This window comes from Apostichopus japonicus, chromosome 4 (genome assembly GCF_037975245.1).
Source record: "Apostichopus japonicus isolate 1M-3 chromosome 4, ASM3797524v1, whole genome shotgun sequence".
Lineage (NCBI taxonomy): Eukaryota > Metazoa > Echinodermata > Holothuroidea > Aspidochirotida > Stichopodidae > Apostichopus > Apostichopus japonicus.
The window spans coordinates 23,313,134-23,332,367 of NC_092564.1; the positions used below are offsets into that span (position 1 = coordinate 23,313,134).

At 40.8% G+C, this 19,234-nt stretch overlaps 1 protein-coding gene across 6 annotated transcripts in view; it reads left to right on the forward strand.

Annotated features, from left to right (window-relative positions):
* The window catches only part of LOC139966844 (uncharacterized), an 84,409-nt gene that overhangs the window by 46,890 nt on the left and 18,285 nt on the right, over positions 1–19,234 (forward strand). For all 6 annotated transcript variants that reach the window (XM_071970259.1, XM_071970254.1, XM_071970258.1 and 3 more), the window contains 16 exons: positions 1,526–1,690; positions 2,570–2,734; positions 2,856–3,035; positions 3,687–3,845; positions 5,229–5,393; positions 8,546–8,710; positions 9,422–9,586; positions 9,858–10,022; positions 11,196–11,372; positions 11,788–11,946; positions 12,701–12,865; positions 13,797–13,961; positions 14,967–15,131; positions 15,746–15,910; positions 17,603–17,782; positions 19,051–19,209. In XM_071970259.1, coding sequence (XP_071826360.1) covers positions 1,526–1,690; positions 2,570–2,734; positions 2,856–3,035; positions 3,687–3,845; positions 5,229–5,393; positions 8,546–8,710; positions 9,422–9,586; positions 9,858–10,022; positions 11,196–11,372; positions 11,788–11,946; positions 12,701–12,865; positions 13,797–13,961; positions 14,967–15,131; positions 15,746–15,910; positions 17,603–17,782; positions 19,051–19,209 — 2,664 coding nt within the window. The remainder of the gene's footprint in view (positions 1–1,525; positions 1,691–2,569; positions 2,735–2,855; positions 3,036–3,686; positions 3,846–5,228; positions 5,394–8,545; positions 8,711–9,421; positions 9,587–9,857; positions 10,023–11,195; positions 11,373–11,787; positions 11,947–12,700; positions 12,866–13,796; positions 13,962–14,966; positions 15,132–15,745; positions 15,911–17,602; positions 17,783–19,050; positions 19,210–19,234) is intronic.

The following is a 19,234-nucleotide window of genomic DNA, read 5'->3' on the forward strand; positions in this document are numbered from 1 at the left end:
ATGGGAATTGTAGGGGGTGTCAGGATGGTTTGAGAGGGATGGGAATTGTAGGGGGGTGTCAGGATGGTTTGTGAGGAGTGGGAATGGTAGGGGGAGGAGTGTCAGAGGATGGTTTGAGAGGGATGGGAATTGTAGGGGGGGAGTGTCAGGATGGTTTGAGAGGGATAGGAATGGTAGGGGGGAGTGTCAGAGGATGGTTTGGGAGGGATGGGAATTGTAGGGGGAGTGTCAGGATGGTTTGTGAGGGGTGGGAATGGTAGGGGGGGGAGTGTCAGATGATGGTTTGAGAGGGATGGGAATTGTAGGGGGAGTGTCAGGATGGTTTGTGAGGAGTGGGAATGGTAGGGGGAGGAGTGTCAGAGGATGGTTTGAGAGGGATGGGAATTGTAGGGGGGGAGTGTCAGGATGGTTTGAGAGGGATAGGAATGGTAGGGGGGAGTGTCAGAGGATGGTTTGGGAGGGATGGGAATTGTAGGGGGAGTGTCAGGATGGTTTGTGAGGGGTGGGAATGGTAGGGGGGAGGAGTGTCAGAGGATGGTTTGAGAGGGATGGGAATTGTAGGGGGGAGTGTCAGGATGGTTTGAGAGGGATGGGAATGGTAGGGGCAGAGCAGTGGCAGAGGTGGTTTGAGAGGGATGGGAATGGTAGGGGGGGAGTGTCAGAGGATGGTTTGAGAGGAAAGGGAATGGTGGGGGGAGTGGCAGAGGAGGGTTTTAGAGGGATGGGAATTGTAGGGGGGAGTGTCAGAGGATGGTTTGAGAGGAATGGGAATGGTGGGGGGAGGAGTGTCAGGATGGTTTGAGAGGGATGGGAATGGTAGGGGCAGAGAGTGGTTTGAGAGGGATGGGAATTGTAGGGGGGAGTGTCAGGATGGTTTGAGAGGGATGGGAATGGTAAGGGGGGAGTGTCAGGATCATTTGAGAGGGATGGGAATGGTAGGGGCAGAGGAGTGGCAGAGGATGGTTTGAGGGGAATGGTAGGGGGGAGGAGTGGCAGAGGATGGTTTGAGAGGGATGGGAATGGTAGGGGGGAGGAGTATCAGAGGATGGTTTGAGGGGAATGGTAGGGGGGAGGAGTGGCAGAGGGTGGTTTGAGAGGGATGGGAATTGTAGGGGGGGAGTGTCAGGATGGTTTGAGAGGGATAGGAATGGTAAGGGCAGAGGAGTGGGAGAGGGTGGTTTGAGAGGGATGGGAATTGTAGGGGGGAGTGTCAGGATAGTTTGAGAGGGATGGGAATGGTGGGGGAGGGTGGTTTGAGAGGGAAGGGTAATCTTGGTCTTTAATTCTTTCATTTTAGTCGGTCATATATGAGAACGGACTTTGTTCTAACATCCTTGTCAATGAAAGGAAATATTATGTTAGGTGGCACTGGTACTGAAAAGGATTCCAACATGATCCATTCCATTACCCCACCCCTTGCTTCAGACTATAGTATTCCTGCGGTAATCTCAAGTTATGCTTTAACTGTATATTAATCCCACCACCTGCTCTGTTAACACTGCTTTTCTGCCTTCATTCTGAACAGTGCCAATCTGCAGACAAGCCATTTCTACAGGAACCTGCACTTCATCTATTCAGAGGTTTGGTTACAACTCTGTGAGTGGCCAGTGTGTAGCTTTCACTTACACTGGGTGTGGAGGGACAGCCAATAGATTCGATACACTAACACTCTGTCAACAATTCTGTGAAAGTGAGCAACATTTACCATTATTTCTGTAAAAAGCCAACAAGAATATGAGTGCATGAATGTAAACCAATAAATGCGTATGTTTTGTGAACAAATGTCACAATATATGCTGCTGTATTTCCTCTCCTGTTATTATTAGTGATATGTGTTTCAGTTTTGTAGTACATGATAACAAGTTGATGGGGAAAATGGAAGGCTCGTTGCTGACAATCTCTAGCATTTTGCAGCAACTCTGCTTATCACTTATATTAGTATGAACTAATATCTAAATTAATGTTTATGGTTAAAGTACAGATAATTTGAGTTTGTACTAGTTCTGTTAGTATTGTTACCTAGGATACACTCTTTCTCAGCTTTTAAACTAACTGATGTTATATTAATTACAGACATTTCATTTCATTTATTCATGCCAGTATAAAATATTAAATTTATAAAGAGGAGTCATAAAATATGTTAACAGGGAGAATAACTAATATGAAAGCGAAAATAGGTAAGATGATAGCATCCCATATAAAATGCATACAAAAATTAATACATAATACAAAAGAACAAACAGACTACAACAAACATTTAAGTGCTCGGATCGAATGTATAAAGCAGCACGGTAGTGAGTGTCCTTAAACTTGTGTTCTTTATTTATTCAAGTTGTGGGGATTTTACTTTGATTTCTTTTTTATTTGTGCATGAGATTTTTCTGTACAGTATACAGAGGCTGATACATAGACAACCACTCTCTTCATTTCAATTTCCCCAGCTGTTACTTATAAAAAAGTAAAATTTCAAACTTTGTGATGTTTTTCAAATAATTTATTCTCCACATCGTTCCTCTCAGTGTACAATCTACAGTCAGCAATCACTCTTCATTTGTTTTTATTCTCGCAGCAAACATTTGCGAACAGCCTCAGTTGGCAGGCCCCTGCTCAGCTTCAATTGTTAGCTTCAGCTATAACACATTAACTGGAGTTTGTGATCAATTTATCTATGGTGGATGCCTTGGAGGTGCAAACAGATTCAGTACTTCAGAAATATGCCTGGCTGCATGTGATGGTGAGTGGCATAATGGGGTAAACATTTTAATAACTGAGTGGTCTTTGATTATAATGCTATGATACCAGTTATTCTTGAAATGCACTTTCTTATCTGTCAGTATTTTATGCTTCATTTTCAGTGACTCAGCTTGCAGGAGACACTTGCAGTATGGACATTGATGTAGGGCCATGCACAGACTTCCAGCCAAGGTTTGCCTTTAACCCATTCCTTGGCACCTGCCAACAATTCACGTACGGCGGTTGTGGAGGGAACAACAACAATTTTGTCAGCGAGGCAGCATGCAACCAGAGGTGTATAAGTGAGTAGATCAAAACATAGTTTGTTGACAGTAGGGGTTAGGGGGGGTTAGGGGGACAGGTGGTTAGGGTAAGGAGTTAACTTGTTCTATATATCCCTCATTCAAAGTGTTTAGATGTATAACATAATTTGTTACTTTGCCATGGTACAAGAGTCGATGTGAAGATGCTTGAGCAATGTAGGAAAGTTGCTCAGTGGGTAATCGTTGTTCACTTACCTTCGTTAGAGTACTTGTATCATGAGAGGGTCTGCAATAAAGTGAAACAAATCCTGCAAGACCCAACACACCCCTTGTTTGAGCCTTACATTTTACAACCGGCTCTGGACTGCGTTTATGTCCACCAGTTACAATTAGGGCCCGCTACAGATACTCATTTGTACCTAATTCTATCCAATTCACAAGTTAGAAGATAAGTTTCTTATTTGTAGGATTTGCTGTATATATATGTTTGTATTACTGTATGTGTATCACAGTCTATTGATACTTATACTATTCCTTTTTGTTTTTCGTTTAACGACCTGTGTGAGCTGAATTTCCGATTGTGGACAATAAATAAATAAATTCAAATTCAATTTAAGTTATGCGAGAGATGGTGATCATGAACAACTCCCCAGAGCCTCTATTGAATGGTTTTGTTTGTTTCCTTCATAGCCGATGTCTGTGCTCAGCCAATCACAAACTGTCCCGGAGCAGAGACGAGATTTGGATTTGATGTTGCCCAAGGTCGCTGCGTTTCATTCAGCTATGATAATTGTGTAGCGTCTGGTAATCTCTTTGAGACAATGCTGGAATGTCAGCTCCAATGTGACAGTAAGTACATTGGCTATCCCGGTTTCCTCTCAATTCATCAGGCATGAGCTTTTTCTGCGAATTCGCGGAATATCGATGATTGTTTTTCTACCTCCGAGATTTACACCTCTCAATTTCTGTGAATATCTAACAACAGCGTTGTATCATTTGATCCGCCGTTCGCATGTTTTTCATTACCTATGGATATCCAACCTGCAGGGGACAAAAACTGTTATCCTAACACACTGTAGCATATGCAAACTGGAGCCTATACCGCAAAATTTGGCAAAGTTCCGTGATTTTTTTTTTACCCCAGGCTCATCCCAGATTCATGTAAGAGCAAAAACATTGATCTTGTTATCTTAGGTTTTATTTCAAAAATGGGTCAGAGAATTTCATAACTTGATTATGAAGCATCTTTAAAATGTACAAAGAGGAGAGTAGATTCAACAAAGATTGCTTGCATCTCTGCATATCGGGTGGGTGTTCCTGTGGGTGTGTCAGCTTAATTGGCATAATATACCCAATGCGTTTGTGTTGTGCAGCTCACTGTTTGACCTGTTTTGAAAGAAGTGAACAGAAAACTGGCTGGGAAGTTTTAAACAACTTCAAAAACTTAAGTGGTTGATGAGATGAGAGATGAGATTTGAATGGTAACCATGGAAATACAAGTCATATCCTCTCTCAAGTGAGTCATCAATCCCTACAGCTGAGAGCAATCTCTATTAACCATCTCTCGGCTGCTGAAGGTTTCAATCAGAATCCTAGAGTAAATTCAATACAATGCATTGAAAAAAAACTGGAAAGGGACCTTAAAAGTGCTTTCAGCTTCTTAAAAACATTTTTGTTTGCGATTTAATAATTTGCTAAATCGTTGACATTAAAACCAACTTTTAAAGTGGAAAATAAACTGTTTGCTATATGGTGGACCAGTTATACCCTTTTTTATTCCAAAGTTTTTTTCCCTTTTTCTTCTTGACATGTAGCGAAGAGACATAGCTTTATTATTAATTTCAACGAAAGCTTGGTTCTGAGAAGATTTGGGTAAAAATTTATAAAAATCAAACTTCACAGATATTAGTGAGTCAACACAGCGACTGATTCACAATTTTCATTTCATTTGGATTTCAAATATCTTTTCTCAAATTTTGCTTACATAAACCAAATTTGGCTTACATAAAAGAGCACAAATTGAAGAAAAAAAAAACTAATAGTGACAGATAAACTGCTATAAAATAAGCAAACCCTTTGTCATCAAAAATTGATACAAAATGAAAGAAAATGAACGACAAAGTGACTAACTTTCTTGAATACTTGAATCAGTCTGACAGATGGACAGACAGACAGACAGATATATAGATTGATGCTCATTTCGTTAACCTTTCTTTTCATTCTTACTTTTAGCTCCAGTCTGTGCTCAGCCAATGATGGTCGGAACATGCACTGCTCAGCTCCAGAGGTTCGGCTACAATGCACAGACTGGCCAGTGCCAGTTGTTTACGTACTCTGGTTGTGGGGGTAACTCAAATAGATTTAATTCCATCACTGAATGCGAACAATTCTGTGAAGGTAAGGAAGGATAGGTAAATGATGTAAAATCAAATAATGTAAAATGATTCACCGTTCTCAAATTAATGTATATATATATTAATGTCATGTATATATATATATATATTAATGTGTAAAAGTAAGTTGGCCTGATGTTTCGATCCTAGCAGGATCTTCTTCAGAGGCTTATAAAAAAGAATATATATATATCTCACATAATATACTTAACTAAAATACCATTATAATGCTACTCGGAGTACTGCTCGCGCACCGATCATCAGGCAACTGGACTGATCAAAACAGACTCTCCGCTTCAGGCGTGTGTGTTTACGGTTACCATGGCGACAGCGCAAAAACAGCTCTGATCTTTTGTTAATGCATCTGTCCTTCGACTGTACTATGGCCAGCTTCTCTTCCAGCCATAGATCACATGCTCCTGATTCGTGTTGGTGTGTGTCGGATTGCTTCAATATGTTCCATTCAATAGTGTAGTCACTCCCCTTACTTTTCAGTGCCCTGATATGCTTGGATAGTTCTGTCTCCTTGGTTGCGGTACCTAGATTTAAAATTGCCCCCGGTGAGCCCAACGTATGACCACGAATCGGAACCGGAAGTGACGGTGGCTTCGTATACAATTGTGTTGGCTATGCACTCTCCATGCAGAGGGCAGGCTCCTTTATCTCTACAGTTGCAAGTTTTGGTGGCATCTGCTGTCGGGTTGTTTTCTCGCATTATTCTGGCGTTGTGGGACTTAATGATAGAATCCATGTTTTTCATGCAACTGTAGCTCACTTTGTTTGTGTTTCTGTTGAAGATTTTCCTCAGCTTGCTCTCGCGTGGAAAGTGCCTATCTATGAGTTTGAGAAACTGTGACCCCACGTTGGTTTCCACGTTCCTAATATATGGTGGGTTGAACCACGTGATTTTTTCCTCTGGCGGTTCTTTCGTATTTTCTTGGGTGTTGTTGGTGCGTTGTCGTATGAGATGGTACATTCGTACCCGCTTTTCTTTAGGGCTGCGTTGTAGGGTGGTGCTGCCATGCTGAAGACTCCCTCGTTCGACGAGAGTTCCCTGATCCTCTTTTCAATGGCCGTAGGAATGTGTTTGGTGATGGTGGGTGGGTGGTTAGATTTGACGTGTATGTAGAGCGGCTCATCGTTGGGCTTCCTGTATGGTTTGTGAGTTCCAGATTCTAGGTCCAGGGTTGTGTCAAGGAAGTTAGTCGACTTGAGGTTCGTCTGGGTCGTGATGTTAAGTCCTTGTGCCTGAAAAATCTTGACCAGCTCTTTGCAGGTGCGGTCTGCCTGTCTTCCAGAGTAGCTTCGCATGACGGCAAGGCCGTCATCTCTGTAAAGGCCAACGCTGGCCACCTCTAGCTCCGCTTCTAGTTGGTGTAGTATGTAGAGGCCTACCAACTCACATATTTCTGCACCATCGTAAGCCCCCATGGTTACGTCAAATTCCTTTGTGGTGTCTCTCTTCACCCAGGGTCTGCCATCATGGTCGTACAGCACTGATCTTCTCGCATGGATTATTGTTTCGTGGTGAATTTTGCAGATGGGGCTGTACTTCTTGGCCCATGCTAGAGATTTGTTGAGGAGATCTTCAGTGATTGAGGGGTAGAAGTCCACTATGTCGAAAACGAGGAATGTTAACCTGTTCTTTTCTGGGAGCTAGGTGAACCATTTGAGGACAGATGAGGTGTTTCTCCATTGGTTTACTTCTGTTTTTCGTCGGATGTCGGTATTTACCCTGTCAAGGATTTTCTTACTTGCACTCCCTATTTCAGCTTTCGTGGGGTTGATGAGTCTACATTTTACACTGTTCGGGAAGTTCTCTTTGTGGTCCTTGACAGTGACAAAGGCAGGGCGTACGGCTGTGTTGGGTCTTCTGTCGCTAATGCTCAGTTTCTCAGAGATTTTTGCGCATTCTTTCTCAATATCTTGGACTGTTTTGCTGTCCGCGATCTTGTATTTCTTGGTTATATTCTCCGAGAGTAACTTCTCATATTTCGGTTTGTCCATCTCGTAGAAGTTCCTTGTCTTGTCTGCTGGGACGAAGATCCTTTTGGAGGGGTTGATTTTCTTCACGTCTTCTGTGAGCCTTGTTTGGAAGTCGTCGTTTACTTTTCGAAACTTGATGTTTTCCACTATGTCCAGCATGTCTTGTCCGAATCCTATCACTTCTTCAATTTGCAGGAGCGCTCGCCTGGATTTAAATCCATAAAAATCGTCACTGTTGGGTTCGTCTCCACTGCTAGCCTCTTCTGTGTCGGTGTCTGAGTTCAGGAAGAAGAAAGTTTTCCATCGCATTCTTTTTACCACACTTTCAACTTTCTACAATAGCCGTGTCGTATATTCCCTACACGATGGCAACGGAACATCAATCAATCAATCAGAAGACATTTATATAGCGCCAAAATCAACAAAAGTTGTTCAAAGGCGCTCAAGACATGAAATTAAATACAATCCTGAAAAAGATAACATTTGAGCAGTTTCTTGAAAATATGAATAGTTTGAGCATCCTTGATGTGATTTGGAAGAGTGTTCCACTCTTTTGGTCCATAGCAGGAGATTGAGCGATCTGCAAATGACACAGCACGGGTTCTGGGCACGATAAAGTGAGGAGAAGATATATATGATCTAAGCTGTCTGCGTGGTGCTTGCAGCTGTAGTAAGTCAGATATGTAGGATGGCGACTGTTTATGGTGAGCTTTGTACACAAGAAGAAGAACTTTGAATTTAATGCGCTGTTGTATAGGGAGCCAGTGAAGAGCAATGAGTTCCGATGTGATAGAGTCATACTCCTTACAAACATGACAATGATGCGAGCAGAGGTGCGTTGGACATTCTGAAGTTTAGTGATTAGGGATTTGAGATTCAAGAATACCGCTCTTCTGGCTTAACGATCTTTGAACTAATAAATATCATGAAAATGGATCTTTTTGTTCCTTTTTTAAAAACCTTTAAGCAACTTGTACCTCTGACACAGTAGTACACATATGTGCGGATATCGTTGAAATGTGTTCCCATTTATTCCATTTGTTTCCAAGTCATCTAGCTTGTTCACGTGTATTGTGTTTTTCCTGTGGCTTGATTTTTAATCGAGGTTACTCATTTCATTAACACCTCGATGACATCGCCGATGGCTATTTCTGTTCCTACTTCTTGCAGTTGACATCTGTGCGCAGACTCACGATTCTGGACCTTGCGGCCTCTTCCAACCGCGGTTCCGATTTAACCCCTCCACCGCCCTCTGTGAGTCCTTCCTCTACAGTGGATGTCTTGGAAGTGCTAACATCTTCCAAAGCATGGAACTCTGCCAGACCAGATGTAATGGTGAGTTATTGTTCAATATTTAGCAACTTGTTTTCATTGTGAACTCATATGATATTTACCTATTATCGTTCTTTCCAGTGAATGCTATGTTTGACGGCTCGAAATGTTTTCCATGTTTATATATTATGGATTAATGTTTAAAAGTAAGTTGGCCTGACGTTTCGATCCTAGCAGGATCTTCTTCAGAGGCTAAATGACAAGTAACAGAAGGGAAAAAAAATCCGCACAGAATACAGACAGGTTAATGAGCATGGTGAACACAAAAAGATAGATGTAAGGGGATTAGTAGACAAGGGATGGAGAGAAGAAAGAAAGAAACCAACAGGGGAAGAGAAGAGGTAGGAGATAAACAGTGGAGGGACAAAGGATTAATGTTGTGATAACATTTCTGATTATTATAATTATGTTATATTCCAGAACTAGGGTCAATAATGGAATTGTGTGATACATTTGTGTGTGAAGGGGGAAAATGCTCCTTTAATTTGGCCAAATTTCAGGGCCATCTGCCTTCCAAAATTGGTTTGAAATGCATGTTAAAGGTATTTCATTATACTTCCCATAGTTCACATATCATTGTTGAAGCTAGTGAGTTGCACCTACACCTGTGCATGGTAAGCAGATGTTGGATACTCATCCCACACATTATGTGCATTATCAAGTGATTATTGCTTTCTGTATTAATCTGCTTTTCTATCTCTTTGGTTCTACCAGTTGATTTGTGTACTCTACCAATGGCCATCGGCAGCTGTAGTTTCTTTCTATCTGTCTGGAGATACAATGATGTAACCAGCCAATGCCAGCGGTTCACTTACAGTGGTTGTCTGGGTAACCCAAACAGGTTTGCCACCCAGGCAGAATGCGAAGCACGTTGTCAAGGTAACCTATAATTTTTACTTCTTGCATGCAATACAGCAGGAGAAGGTAGGAGAGGGCTGAAGTTGGACATCAGTTTCTTATTGGACAAGCCATCCTTGAGATTGTTGAATCTGCTCTTATTTGTTGTAGCTCGGTATGTCTGTGGTTGATGGTTGTTCTGCTCTGAGATAGTAACAACTTTAGTCTTCCAAGTTTCTTGAGGAGATGTTGAATCTTCTCTCTTTGTTACATCATTTTCTCATAATTTTTTTTATCATTATCTTTTTTACAGTTAGTGTTTGCTCCCAACCTCAAGACACAGGGCCATGTTCTGCATCCCTTCCAAGTTTCAGCTACAATTCGGATCTTAACAGTTGTGAACAATTTTCCTTTGGGGGTTGTCTCGGAGGAGGGAATAGGTTTGACCTCTTGTCCGTATGCCAGGCTGTCTGTGTCGGTATGTATATATTTCATTTCATTTCATTTATTTGTTTTTCACAACATGCATTTAAACGTTTACAAATAACATGAAATGGTAGTGAATAATACATGAAGTGAAGGAAGCGGAACAAAAAACCCTTGCGGGCTTGACGGGGTACTTCACTCCCTAAAATACAGAGAAAGAGACCAATCAAAGTACAACAAAGCAAAATACACAATTTCATACAATAGGACAATAAGACCATAACAAAACAATAACACTCCCCACCCCCCCCCGGAAAAAAAAACAATCCAGTGCATCTGAACACCTGAGTTTTATACAACAAATTGGAGTCTTTCAATCACTTGATAACTATGATATAACTTAAAACAGATTCTATTACTTAATTATCATTTCCAAAAAGCAAGTAGAGAGAAATGGCTAAATCTGTATCTGAGCCCTAAGGTCAGAAGTAACAGGCGAAAGTTCTATCGGCACAAGATAGTGTTAGCTTGGAATGGTAGGGTGGAATCATAGACTGTTTGCAGAACTGATTTTGACTTTTGCCATTCTTAATATGGCTTGATTAAATTTTGGGGAGGGTGGGGGATCAAAGAATAGCTACAAAAGTTACAAAAATTATAAACAAACAAGGGCACTTTATAAATAACCAGCAGCTAATGTTCACCTATGTCGAATTTGCTAAAATTGTTGCTTGACTCAGTATCAGAATTTTGTGTCCCACAATATTTGTTACAAACTCTCTTTTCGGAATAAACTCTCAAAGTTTGTGTTAAGGAGGAATGTGGTTTGTGAGTGTATTTATGGCAGGGGGAGGGGTGGGGAGGGGGTAAAGAGGAGGTGTTATGAGCAGCAAACTGTGTGTCCACTTAATAATTTGCCATTTGTGCTGATGCTTATTTCAAGCTCTACACAATTTTGTAATCTTGCTCACAGGACCCATTTTATGTGGTACGTGTCACAGGTGTGTTCACAGAAATTGTCAGAATTTTAGATAAATACAGCTTTTAGGATTCAGGCATGAAATTTTTTATTTTTCTCGGTACGTTTTGTGTAGTCGTGTCAACAGTACCACTTAACGGTTGTAGATTTATGTACAGAGAGTTTTAGAGAATTTGTTTAATATACACGTCATATGATTTGGATGTCTGTAGCCTTCAATCTTTAGGCCTTCATGTTTACCTGCAGTCGATACGGTGGGAGATGTTTGCTCACAGCCTTTGGATGTGGGTTCCTGCAATGAAAACTTGAATAGGTTTGCCTACAACCCTAGCACGGGCGCCTGCCAGGTATTCACCTTCGGTGGTTGCGGAGGGAACTTCAACAACTTTCAAACAGCTGCTGATTGTAACCAACGATGCGTGGGCAAGTATTGTCAAAGATTACTTGATATGCGTGTAGTATTCACAGTCGAAAAAAGACAAATACTTGATAATATCGAAAGTTAAGCCGCATAAACTGAGGAGATTTGTAATGAAATGTCAGAAAGAAGCTGTATAGCTTAAGAAGGTCCAGAGAAGAAGTAAAAATCTGACAATTAATTGTGAAGCTCTACTCTACCATGTGTTTACAGTTAAGTCAGCACCCTGTCTTTGGCTCACTGTTTAATGACATCACTAATATACCAGTCTTGCTTTCCTGGGGGAGGGGGGGGGTTTGCTTCACATTATGAGAAATATTTTCCTTTAGACTCTCAAGAACTGTTTTTATGTGGTCTTTGTTGATGTTTGTATCATGTATGAATATTCACTTCGTGCATCTTTTGAATTCATTGCTACAGTCGACGTCTGTGCTCAACCAATCACAGACTGTGCTGGTGCAGAGACCAGGTTTGGTTACAGCCCTACTGCAGGGGATTGTATAGCATTCTCCTATAATGGCTGTCAAGCCAGTGGAAACTTGTTTCAAACGATACAAGAGTGTCGTCAACGGTGCATGAGTAAGCAGAATTTATACGTTGCATTTCTGTCGCGAAGAAAATAGTTAAATTGATGAGCATGTATCAGAATTAATTTTTATCTCTCTCCGTGATGATATGAGCCTACAATCATGTCAGCAATAGGTGAATTTTTGGTAAATTTTGGTTCTTTGGCAATGAATTGGAAATAAGGCCAAAGCAAAAAGTCCTCCCATACTTTTTCATCACAAACTGCAAACGGCATGGTGGAAGAATTCTTGAGAAGCTCAAGTTTTCCCTGTTTTATCAACGGATTACCCAAGTGTCATGATTGTACAGAGTGCACCTCTGGTACTTTGAATCTGACAATTTACACAGACATAACCACTCATTATAGACAAGCCAAGCCGTAAATAAGAAATTAACGTGTAGCAAGTGGTATGACAGATATATAATAAATAAATAAAGATCAACACACCAGAAAAATTCCACTTCACGACCGGTTTCGTCCTTTTGGGACTCATCAGACGAAGGTTGGAATCAAACCCCTGAATCTTGTGTCACAGACCACTTGTCTTGTACAGAAGTCTGTACCACTTGACTACAGTGATTCTACTGGTGTGAATGCGTATAAATTAGCCTTGTATAAATGTCATTGAGGGCGGATTACCCAAGTGTTATGATTGTACAGATATATATATATATATATATATCTGTACAATCATATATATATATATATATATATATTCGATATCTTGTTAATCAGCGAATTTTTCTATTTGTCTATTATCTTTAGCTCCCATTTGCAGTCAGGCCCTCTCTGTTGGAACATGTACTGGACAATTACAGAGGTTTGCTTACAATGAAAACCTGGGTCAGTGTGTGAGCTTACTCTACAGTGGATGTGGAGGGACTGCAAACAGATTCAACACTCTGAATGAATGTCAACAGACTTGCCAAGGTAAAGCAGACGTTTGTAATCCTTGCATTTACATGTCATCGTCATTGACTAACGTACATTAATAAACATAGGTAACAAAAAATGAGAGAGTCGTCGTAAGCCGGTAGAAGCCCATTTATATTTATGAGAAAAGTGTACATGTAGGACCGCTCCTGATGGTTTGTTTGGTCGAACAGTTCATCCATCGATCGATTCGTTGTTTAACTTTCAAAAAATCTCCAAATTACTTTTTATCGGTTTGAAAAGTTATCTCTATTCTTGCCACCTTTCTACCATGTCGAAAAAGCAAATATTTCTCAAAGTATCTACCCGAAGCTGTAAGCAGCCAAATTTATTCCCCTAATATTTGGAGGAGGGTTGGGAGTGGGGTGGGCCAACTTCAGCAAACTAGGAACAAATTTTAAAAAGTTTAAAAAAGGTGAAAGGAGATGCAAAAGTCGATGTTGTGTACCAGTTTTGAACTTTTATGCAAAACTTCATGAATAATAATAATAATGTGTACACTTTGTATTGCGTCGATATCTGTCCGAAGATGCTCATGGCCCAGTGCCTATAACCAACCGTCTCTTATCATTCCACAACCGTTCTCAAGTCACTGTGGACTATACACGATAGCTGCCACAAAGGGCGCTAAATGGTATTTACCGATGAGACACACATATTCCCCCACTCCGTACTTATATGCTGAGCACCAAGCAAGATGGCAGTAGGTCCCATTTTTAAAGTCTTTGGTATGACTCGGCCCGGAGTCGAACCCTGAACCTTCCGGCAGATAAGAGGGATGCTCTAACCACTAGGCTAACCAGTCGGTATAAAGAAGGAAGAATTAATCTAGGGAATCTAATCTAATCTAATCTAGGGAATCTTTATTCTTGTGTGTATGGTGATGTGAGATTAACTGTTGTCTCCTTCTTTTCTGGTTCTGTCACAGTCGATATCTGTGCACAGGCTCAGGATGGAGGACCTTGCGGCCTGTCTCAGCTCCGGTTCAGATATAATCCGGTTACGGCCGGTTGTGAAACGTTCCAGTACAGTGGCTGCCTCGGCAGCGAGAACGTCTTCGCTACTTTCAACGACTGTGAGAATAGATGTTCTGGTGAGTCTTAAACCTCCCCAAACCGCGTGCCGCGCTCTGGAAAAGTTAACTTTCCGTTGCTTGCAAGTGAAGTTTTCTGCTTGTCGCTACAAAAATGCAGACAGTAATGAAACGTGATACCTTGTTATCTTTAGCTGGACCTGAGATGTCCATCACTAGTAGCGAAACTAGGTCAGATTACCGGCATTAGACGTTTCTTTTTGCGCGAGTCTTCACACCCTTTAATGAGGGGAAGAACAGCATGATGCATAGTGAAAATCTATTGAAAATGTTCTGTTTTTGCAGGTAAAAGCTTTACAAAGTAATTCTCAGAGATGTGCAGCACACATTCATTTGAAAAATACCAGATACTCACACTAAATTCCAGTCGTGAAAGTGTCCATTTTCTGTCATGATGCCAGATCTTGATATTCTTTTGAAACCATTTCATAAGTGATCATAAGTGAAGTTTGTCTTTATTTTAATACCTGTGTCAAAAATAGCACCCTCGATTCCTTGTTGTGAATCCTCAGTAACCCCAATAACAGGTAGGATATTAGTTTAATGCAGTTTTCTGTAATAGTGACATCGTTGAACGATTTAACAAACATGCACATGCATCAGTTTTTTAACTATCTGAGATACCACATCCAGTTTGAAATAATATTTGTTAGGTTTGCATTTAAGTAATTAATTAGAAGAAACAATGCAGTATTTTACAAAGGGAACAGAAACATTGTCTTGACAGGACCATAGGAAGCCTGTTTCTGTAATATATAAACTTGTCAAATCTTGTAATTGAAACATAATGCATAAATATATGCAGAATACTGTAAAGTCGTACATCCTAACAGTAACTTTGATATAAAAAAAAAGGCAGGTTAAAGGTCAAAATATCATAAATGTTCACCTCTGGCTCAGTTGGTACCTTACCTGACACCCATCCAGTTTAAGTTAGTTGCAAAATGTGTCTGTCACATCACCCCCTTGTGATCATTTTCTCCTTCTTTTCTTTCACCACCGCAGTCAACACGTGTTCCCTCCCACTGGATCCCGGTGCCTGTTCACTCAGCATCGCAGCTTGGGGCTACAACACCCTCACAAATGTGTGCCAGGAGTTTGTATACACTGGGTGTTTGGGAAATCCAAACAGGTTTGGTAGTCAAGCGGAATGTCAGGCCAGATGTGAAGGTGAGATATATAAAATCCACTCCTACACCTCTCCCCCTACACCCCTCCTGTAACATATTGTACTCATTCTACATTATTGTATTTTACACCACCCTTTAGCAACCACAATCTGTGCTGTTATTGTAACCACCAACCAACCCTAAGAAGCCTGGGGCTGTGGTCACTCTTAGGAATGTTTGTATATGACATATGACGCATGTTAGTAGAAGCAGTTATTAAAGAACAATGAGTGTGTATAATGAGACACTCTGAATACAGTAAGTCAAAGCAAAAACAACTCCTCTTTGAATCATCTCTTGCACTCATTATCGTCAAGAATATTACACCTCCCACACCACCATAAACACGTAGGGAACTGTAAAATGACATGCATTAATACTCCCTCTGTTTTATTTTCAAATTGATCTTCTGTTGGCATTTATCCAAATGGAATTAGTCAGACTTCACTGTGTCATGTGATGGATTCAGCTCTTCAACAAAGCTAGTAGATTTACATTTAGAATGCGAGGCGAGCGAGAGTTGGAGTCGGTTTGTTATGTTGTCCGTAAGGTACATGGTGTGTGCCGGTATAGAGGTTCCATGGCACCATTCTCTTTCTCTCTCTTCACTCACAGCCAATGTCTGCTCCCAGCCTGAAGATGTAGGACCCTGCGCTGCTTCTCAGCCCAGATTCATCTTCAACTCAGCTACCTCAAGTTGTGACCAGTTCTTCTACGGAGGTTGCTTGGGTGGAGGCAATAATTTCCAATCGTTGACTGAATGTCAAGTAGAGTGTGGAGGTAAGTTTAGAACCTTAAAAGTTATTCCATTATGCTCTTTAAAAGCATCATGCATATCTTTCAGGGTTGGGCAAAAACAAGATGATTGATACCTAACATTTCGCAGGTCTAGCTGAAGTTTTGGTTATGATGCCGAAGGCTATGGTTATCTTTGCAATCGTGCTGGCGTGCGTGCGTGTGTGTTTTTGTGTATGTGACGGCCAGCTTGTAAACCCGATATCTCAAGAAGCACAAGTTGAGTTATTATCATGCTTAGTAGGTAAATGCCCCATGATGTGCCCTAGAAAAATGCCAAATAGCCACGGTGGCAACAAAATTGCGGAATTTCAAAGTGTAATAAATCGGCCAAATGTAAAGCAATGCTGAAAATTTTCAGAATATGCTTATTTCATGGTGTTCCAATCATACACGGAATTGACATGGAATTACCTATATGCAACACAGCTTGTTAACACGATATCTCAACAAACACAGGTTGAATCAATGTCATACCAAGAGGTTGATCCAGCTTGGTGAGTTCAAGAACCCTAAACTGCAATTGGTACAGGTCAAAGGTCATATGAAGTCCACAGGTGTGAAAGTCTGAAAACATAATAAACACGATAACTCCAAAAGTAAAGCTACAAATAATCTGTGAATTTCTCCAATGCTAAAATTTTCTTTGTATGAACATTTTTTTGGTCAAATTCAGTTCAGTTTAGTGATGTGAAGGGTCTCTATAGGACTTCACCAAAACATACAATCATCCAAGAAAATATTAAATCTGTTTTGAGAGTGTTGCTTTAAACCTGCACTGAACTGATGTTAGCAGTTTTCATCCTCTGAGCATCAAGGGGTCAACAGGTTATCTCAAGTGGGCAAAAATTGCCTCAATTAGGAGTCAACTGGTTATCTGAAATTTGCTCAGAATTGACCATTTTCTCTGTGATTTTTTTTTATACTACATGACTCTTGCTTTGTCCATATTTTAGAAGAATGTTCTTTCTGGATATTGACACATTTTGGAATAGAAATTCCATACTGTAAAATCCTTACCAGTGAATGTAATTGGTTGATGCCCATGAAGGAGTGCTACAAATAAGAACTGGAAATCTCTGATCTTTTCTGGCTCTCACTTAATTCTTGGACAAATTTAGCTCACTTACTCAACATTAGCCAGATAATTTTTTGAATGTTGAGCGCATTGTATGGCAAGGAATCACAAAGCCAACTGGGCTTTCTGGTTATACTTTATTCACTAGACAGACTTAAAGTTTGTCACCATGACAACTGATTCATGGTACCTTCCTTTATATGTTATCGCATTAGTCCTTAGATAATCCTATGCGTTTTGGTGTGCACAACTTGATTAATATTAACATGCATGGCTTAATACCACACTATGAATACGTTTAGGCATCGTATACCCACCAAACGTGTCCGCTTTCTGGTTTACTTGTTTGAAATTACCTTGTTAAAAACAGTCATAAATGTCTGCAATTTTTAATCAAATATGACAAGCTTTAAGTAATGTAATATCAATGTAACTCCACATCTCGAATGATGTAATCAAACATAAAAGTGTGTCTCGGAATTATATTACGATATCCCGTCAGCTTTTGATCGCTCTTCGAAAAAAAATTCTTAGAGGTTTCCCCCGCCGCTACCCCCATGCCCCTTTTCTCTAATTTTTTTTCTACTTTGTTTATATAGTGACACCCCCTGAGGGTGATCCCTGTTCTCTGGCCGTGTCTGTTGGACCTTGTACCGACACCATAACAAGGTTTGCCTACGACCCACTCACAGAAACCTGCAACTCTTTCATCTTCGGAGGCTGTGGGGGAAACAGCAATAACTTTGCTACTGCTGATGCCTGCAGCCAGCGTTGTATCAGTTAGTATTCTTTTGATATCTCAATGATGTTTCCTTTTGCTTTTCCATTCTTGTTACGATGCAGGTCTGTAAGTCCTGAGTGCTTATAAATCTAGAAGTAGTATATAGGATTCCTGATGTCCAATCACATGTTGAAGCAGGATATAAGATTCCTGATGTCCAATCCCATTTTGTGTTCATCACTCAGACAAACTTCACTTTTAATATTCCAAAGAGGGAAGAAACTTTAATTAGACTCAAAACCCAACCACTCCTTATTGATCTATGTGACAGAGATGACCGTCATGGACAACGTCCACAAACTATTAAGAATAGTTGTATGCAGTGGCGGAGCGTCCATACAGTCGGGGGGGGGGGGGCGAATGCCCCCTGACGGACTCAAATGGCCTGATGGCGCCCTTTTCAGCTTTTTACCACTTTTACTTATTCGCGATTATTGACTTTTTTATTGCGCTCTCATCTACCTATTGACATTTGTCACATTTTGTTGGCGATGACACCTATTTATTCTTCGTTTATCTACAAATTAGCAAGGCCCGAAAAGGGTAATTTCCGCCGATCTAGGGAGTATCTTTACTCAAAAATGTTTCGTACCAGATAGTGTCAAAAGCGTCCCTACAAACCATTCTCGACCCCCCTGACCAATACCCCTAGCTCCGTCACTGGTTGTATGTCCGTTTGGGAGGTATCATAGATCTAATGTTGCTTCTTCTTACACAAGGCTGGAGAAAACTTGATCAAGTATAAATATGATATCGTCGAGTCACACTTGCTTCATTGCTTCAGTTTGGTTTTAATTTATTTATTACCATCTCTTTTTTTGTGTAATGGAGATGAGTGTTTGTAAATGCTGAATCGTAAAATGTGGAACTCTAATACCTGACCTAATGATGATACCATTGTCAGAGTTGTTCTTCACAAACATCTCTGTCACTGTATGAGCTATAGATGATGGAGCATGGATTTGTGTCCCCACCCCCCCCCCTTTAACAAACTTTTTGGTTGATCACATTCATTGTTCAGTGTTCCAATTGAATGTTTGGTCCCATCTGTGTATTTAAGTTGTTTCCTGTGTTTTGGCTTTGTCAACTGCTATAGACAAGGCTCCTAGGATACAAATGTCAAAGCCTTACAAAAATTTGGTACGTTTAACTTTTTGGGGCAGATTTAACGGTTTCGGTCAAGTTTCTGATGAAATGGAAAGAACAGTTGTAAGGGTGCTATGTCGAAATCTACTGGAAAGTTAATTTCTTTTTTTAATTTTCTAGGGGATGTCTGTGCCCAACCGCTCCCTACCTGCCCTGGCGCGGAGACCGTGTTTGGTTTCGACGTTAACGTTGGGGACTGCGTGTCGCTCAGTTACGACAACTGTCAAGATAGCGGGAACGTCTTCCTCACAGAAGCAGAGTGCAGGGCACGTTGTACAGGTAGGAACAAGCTAATGTCAAGAGA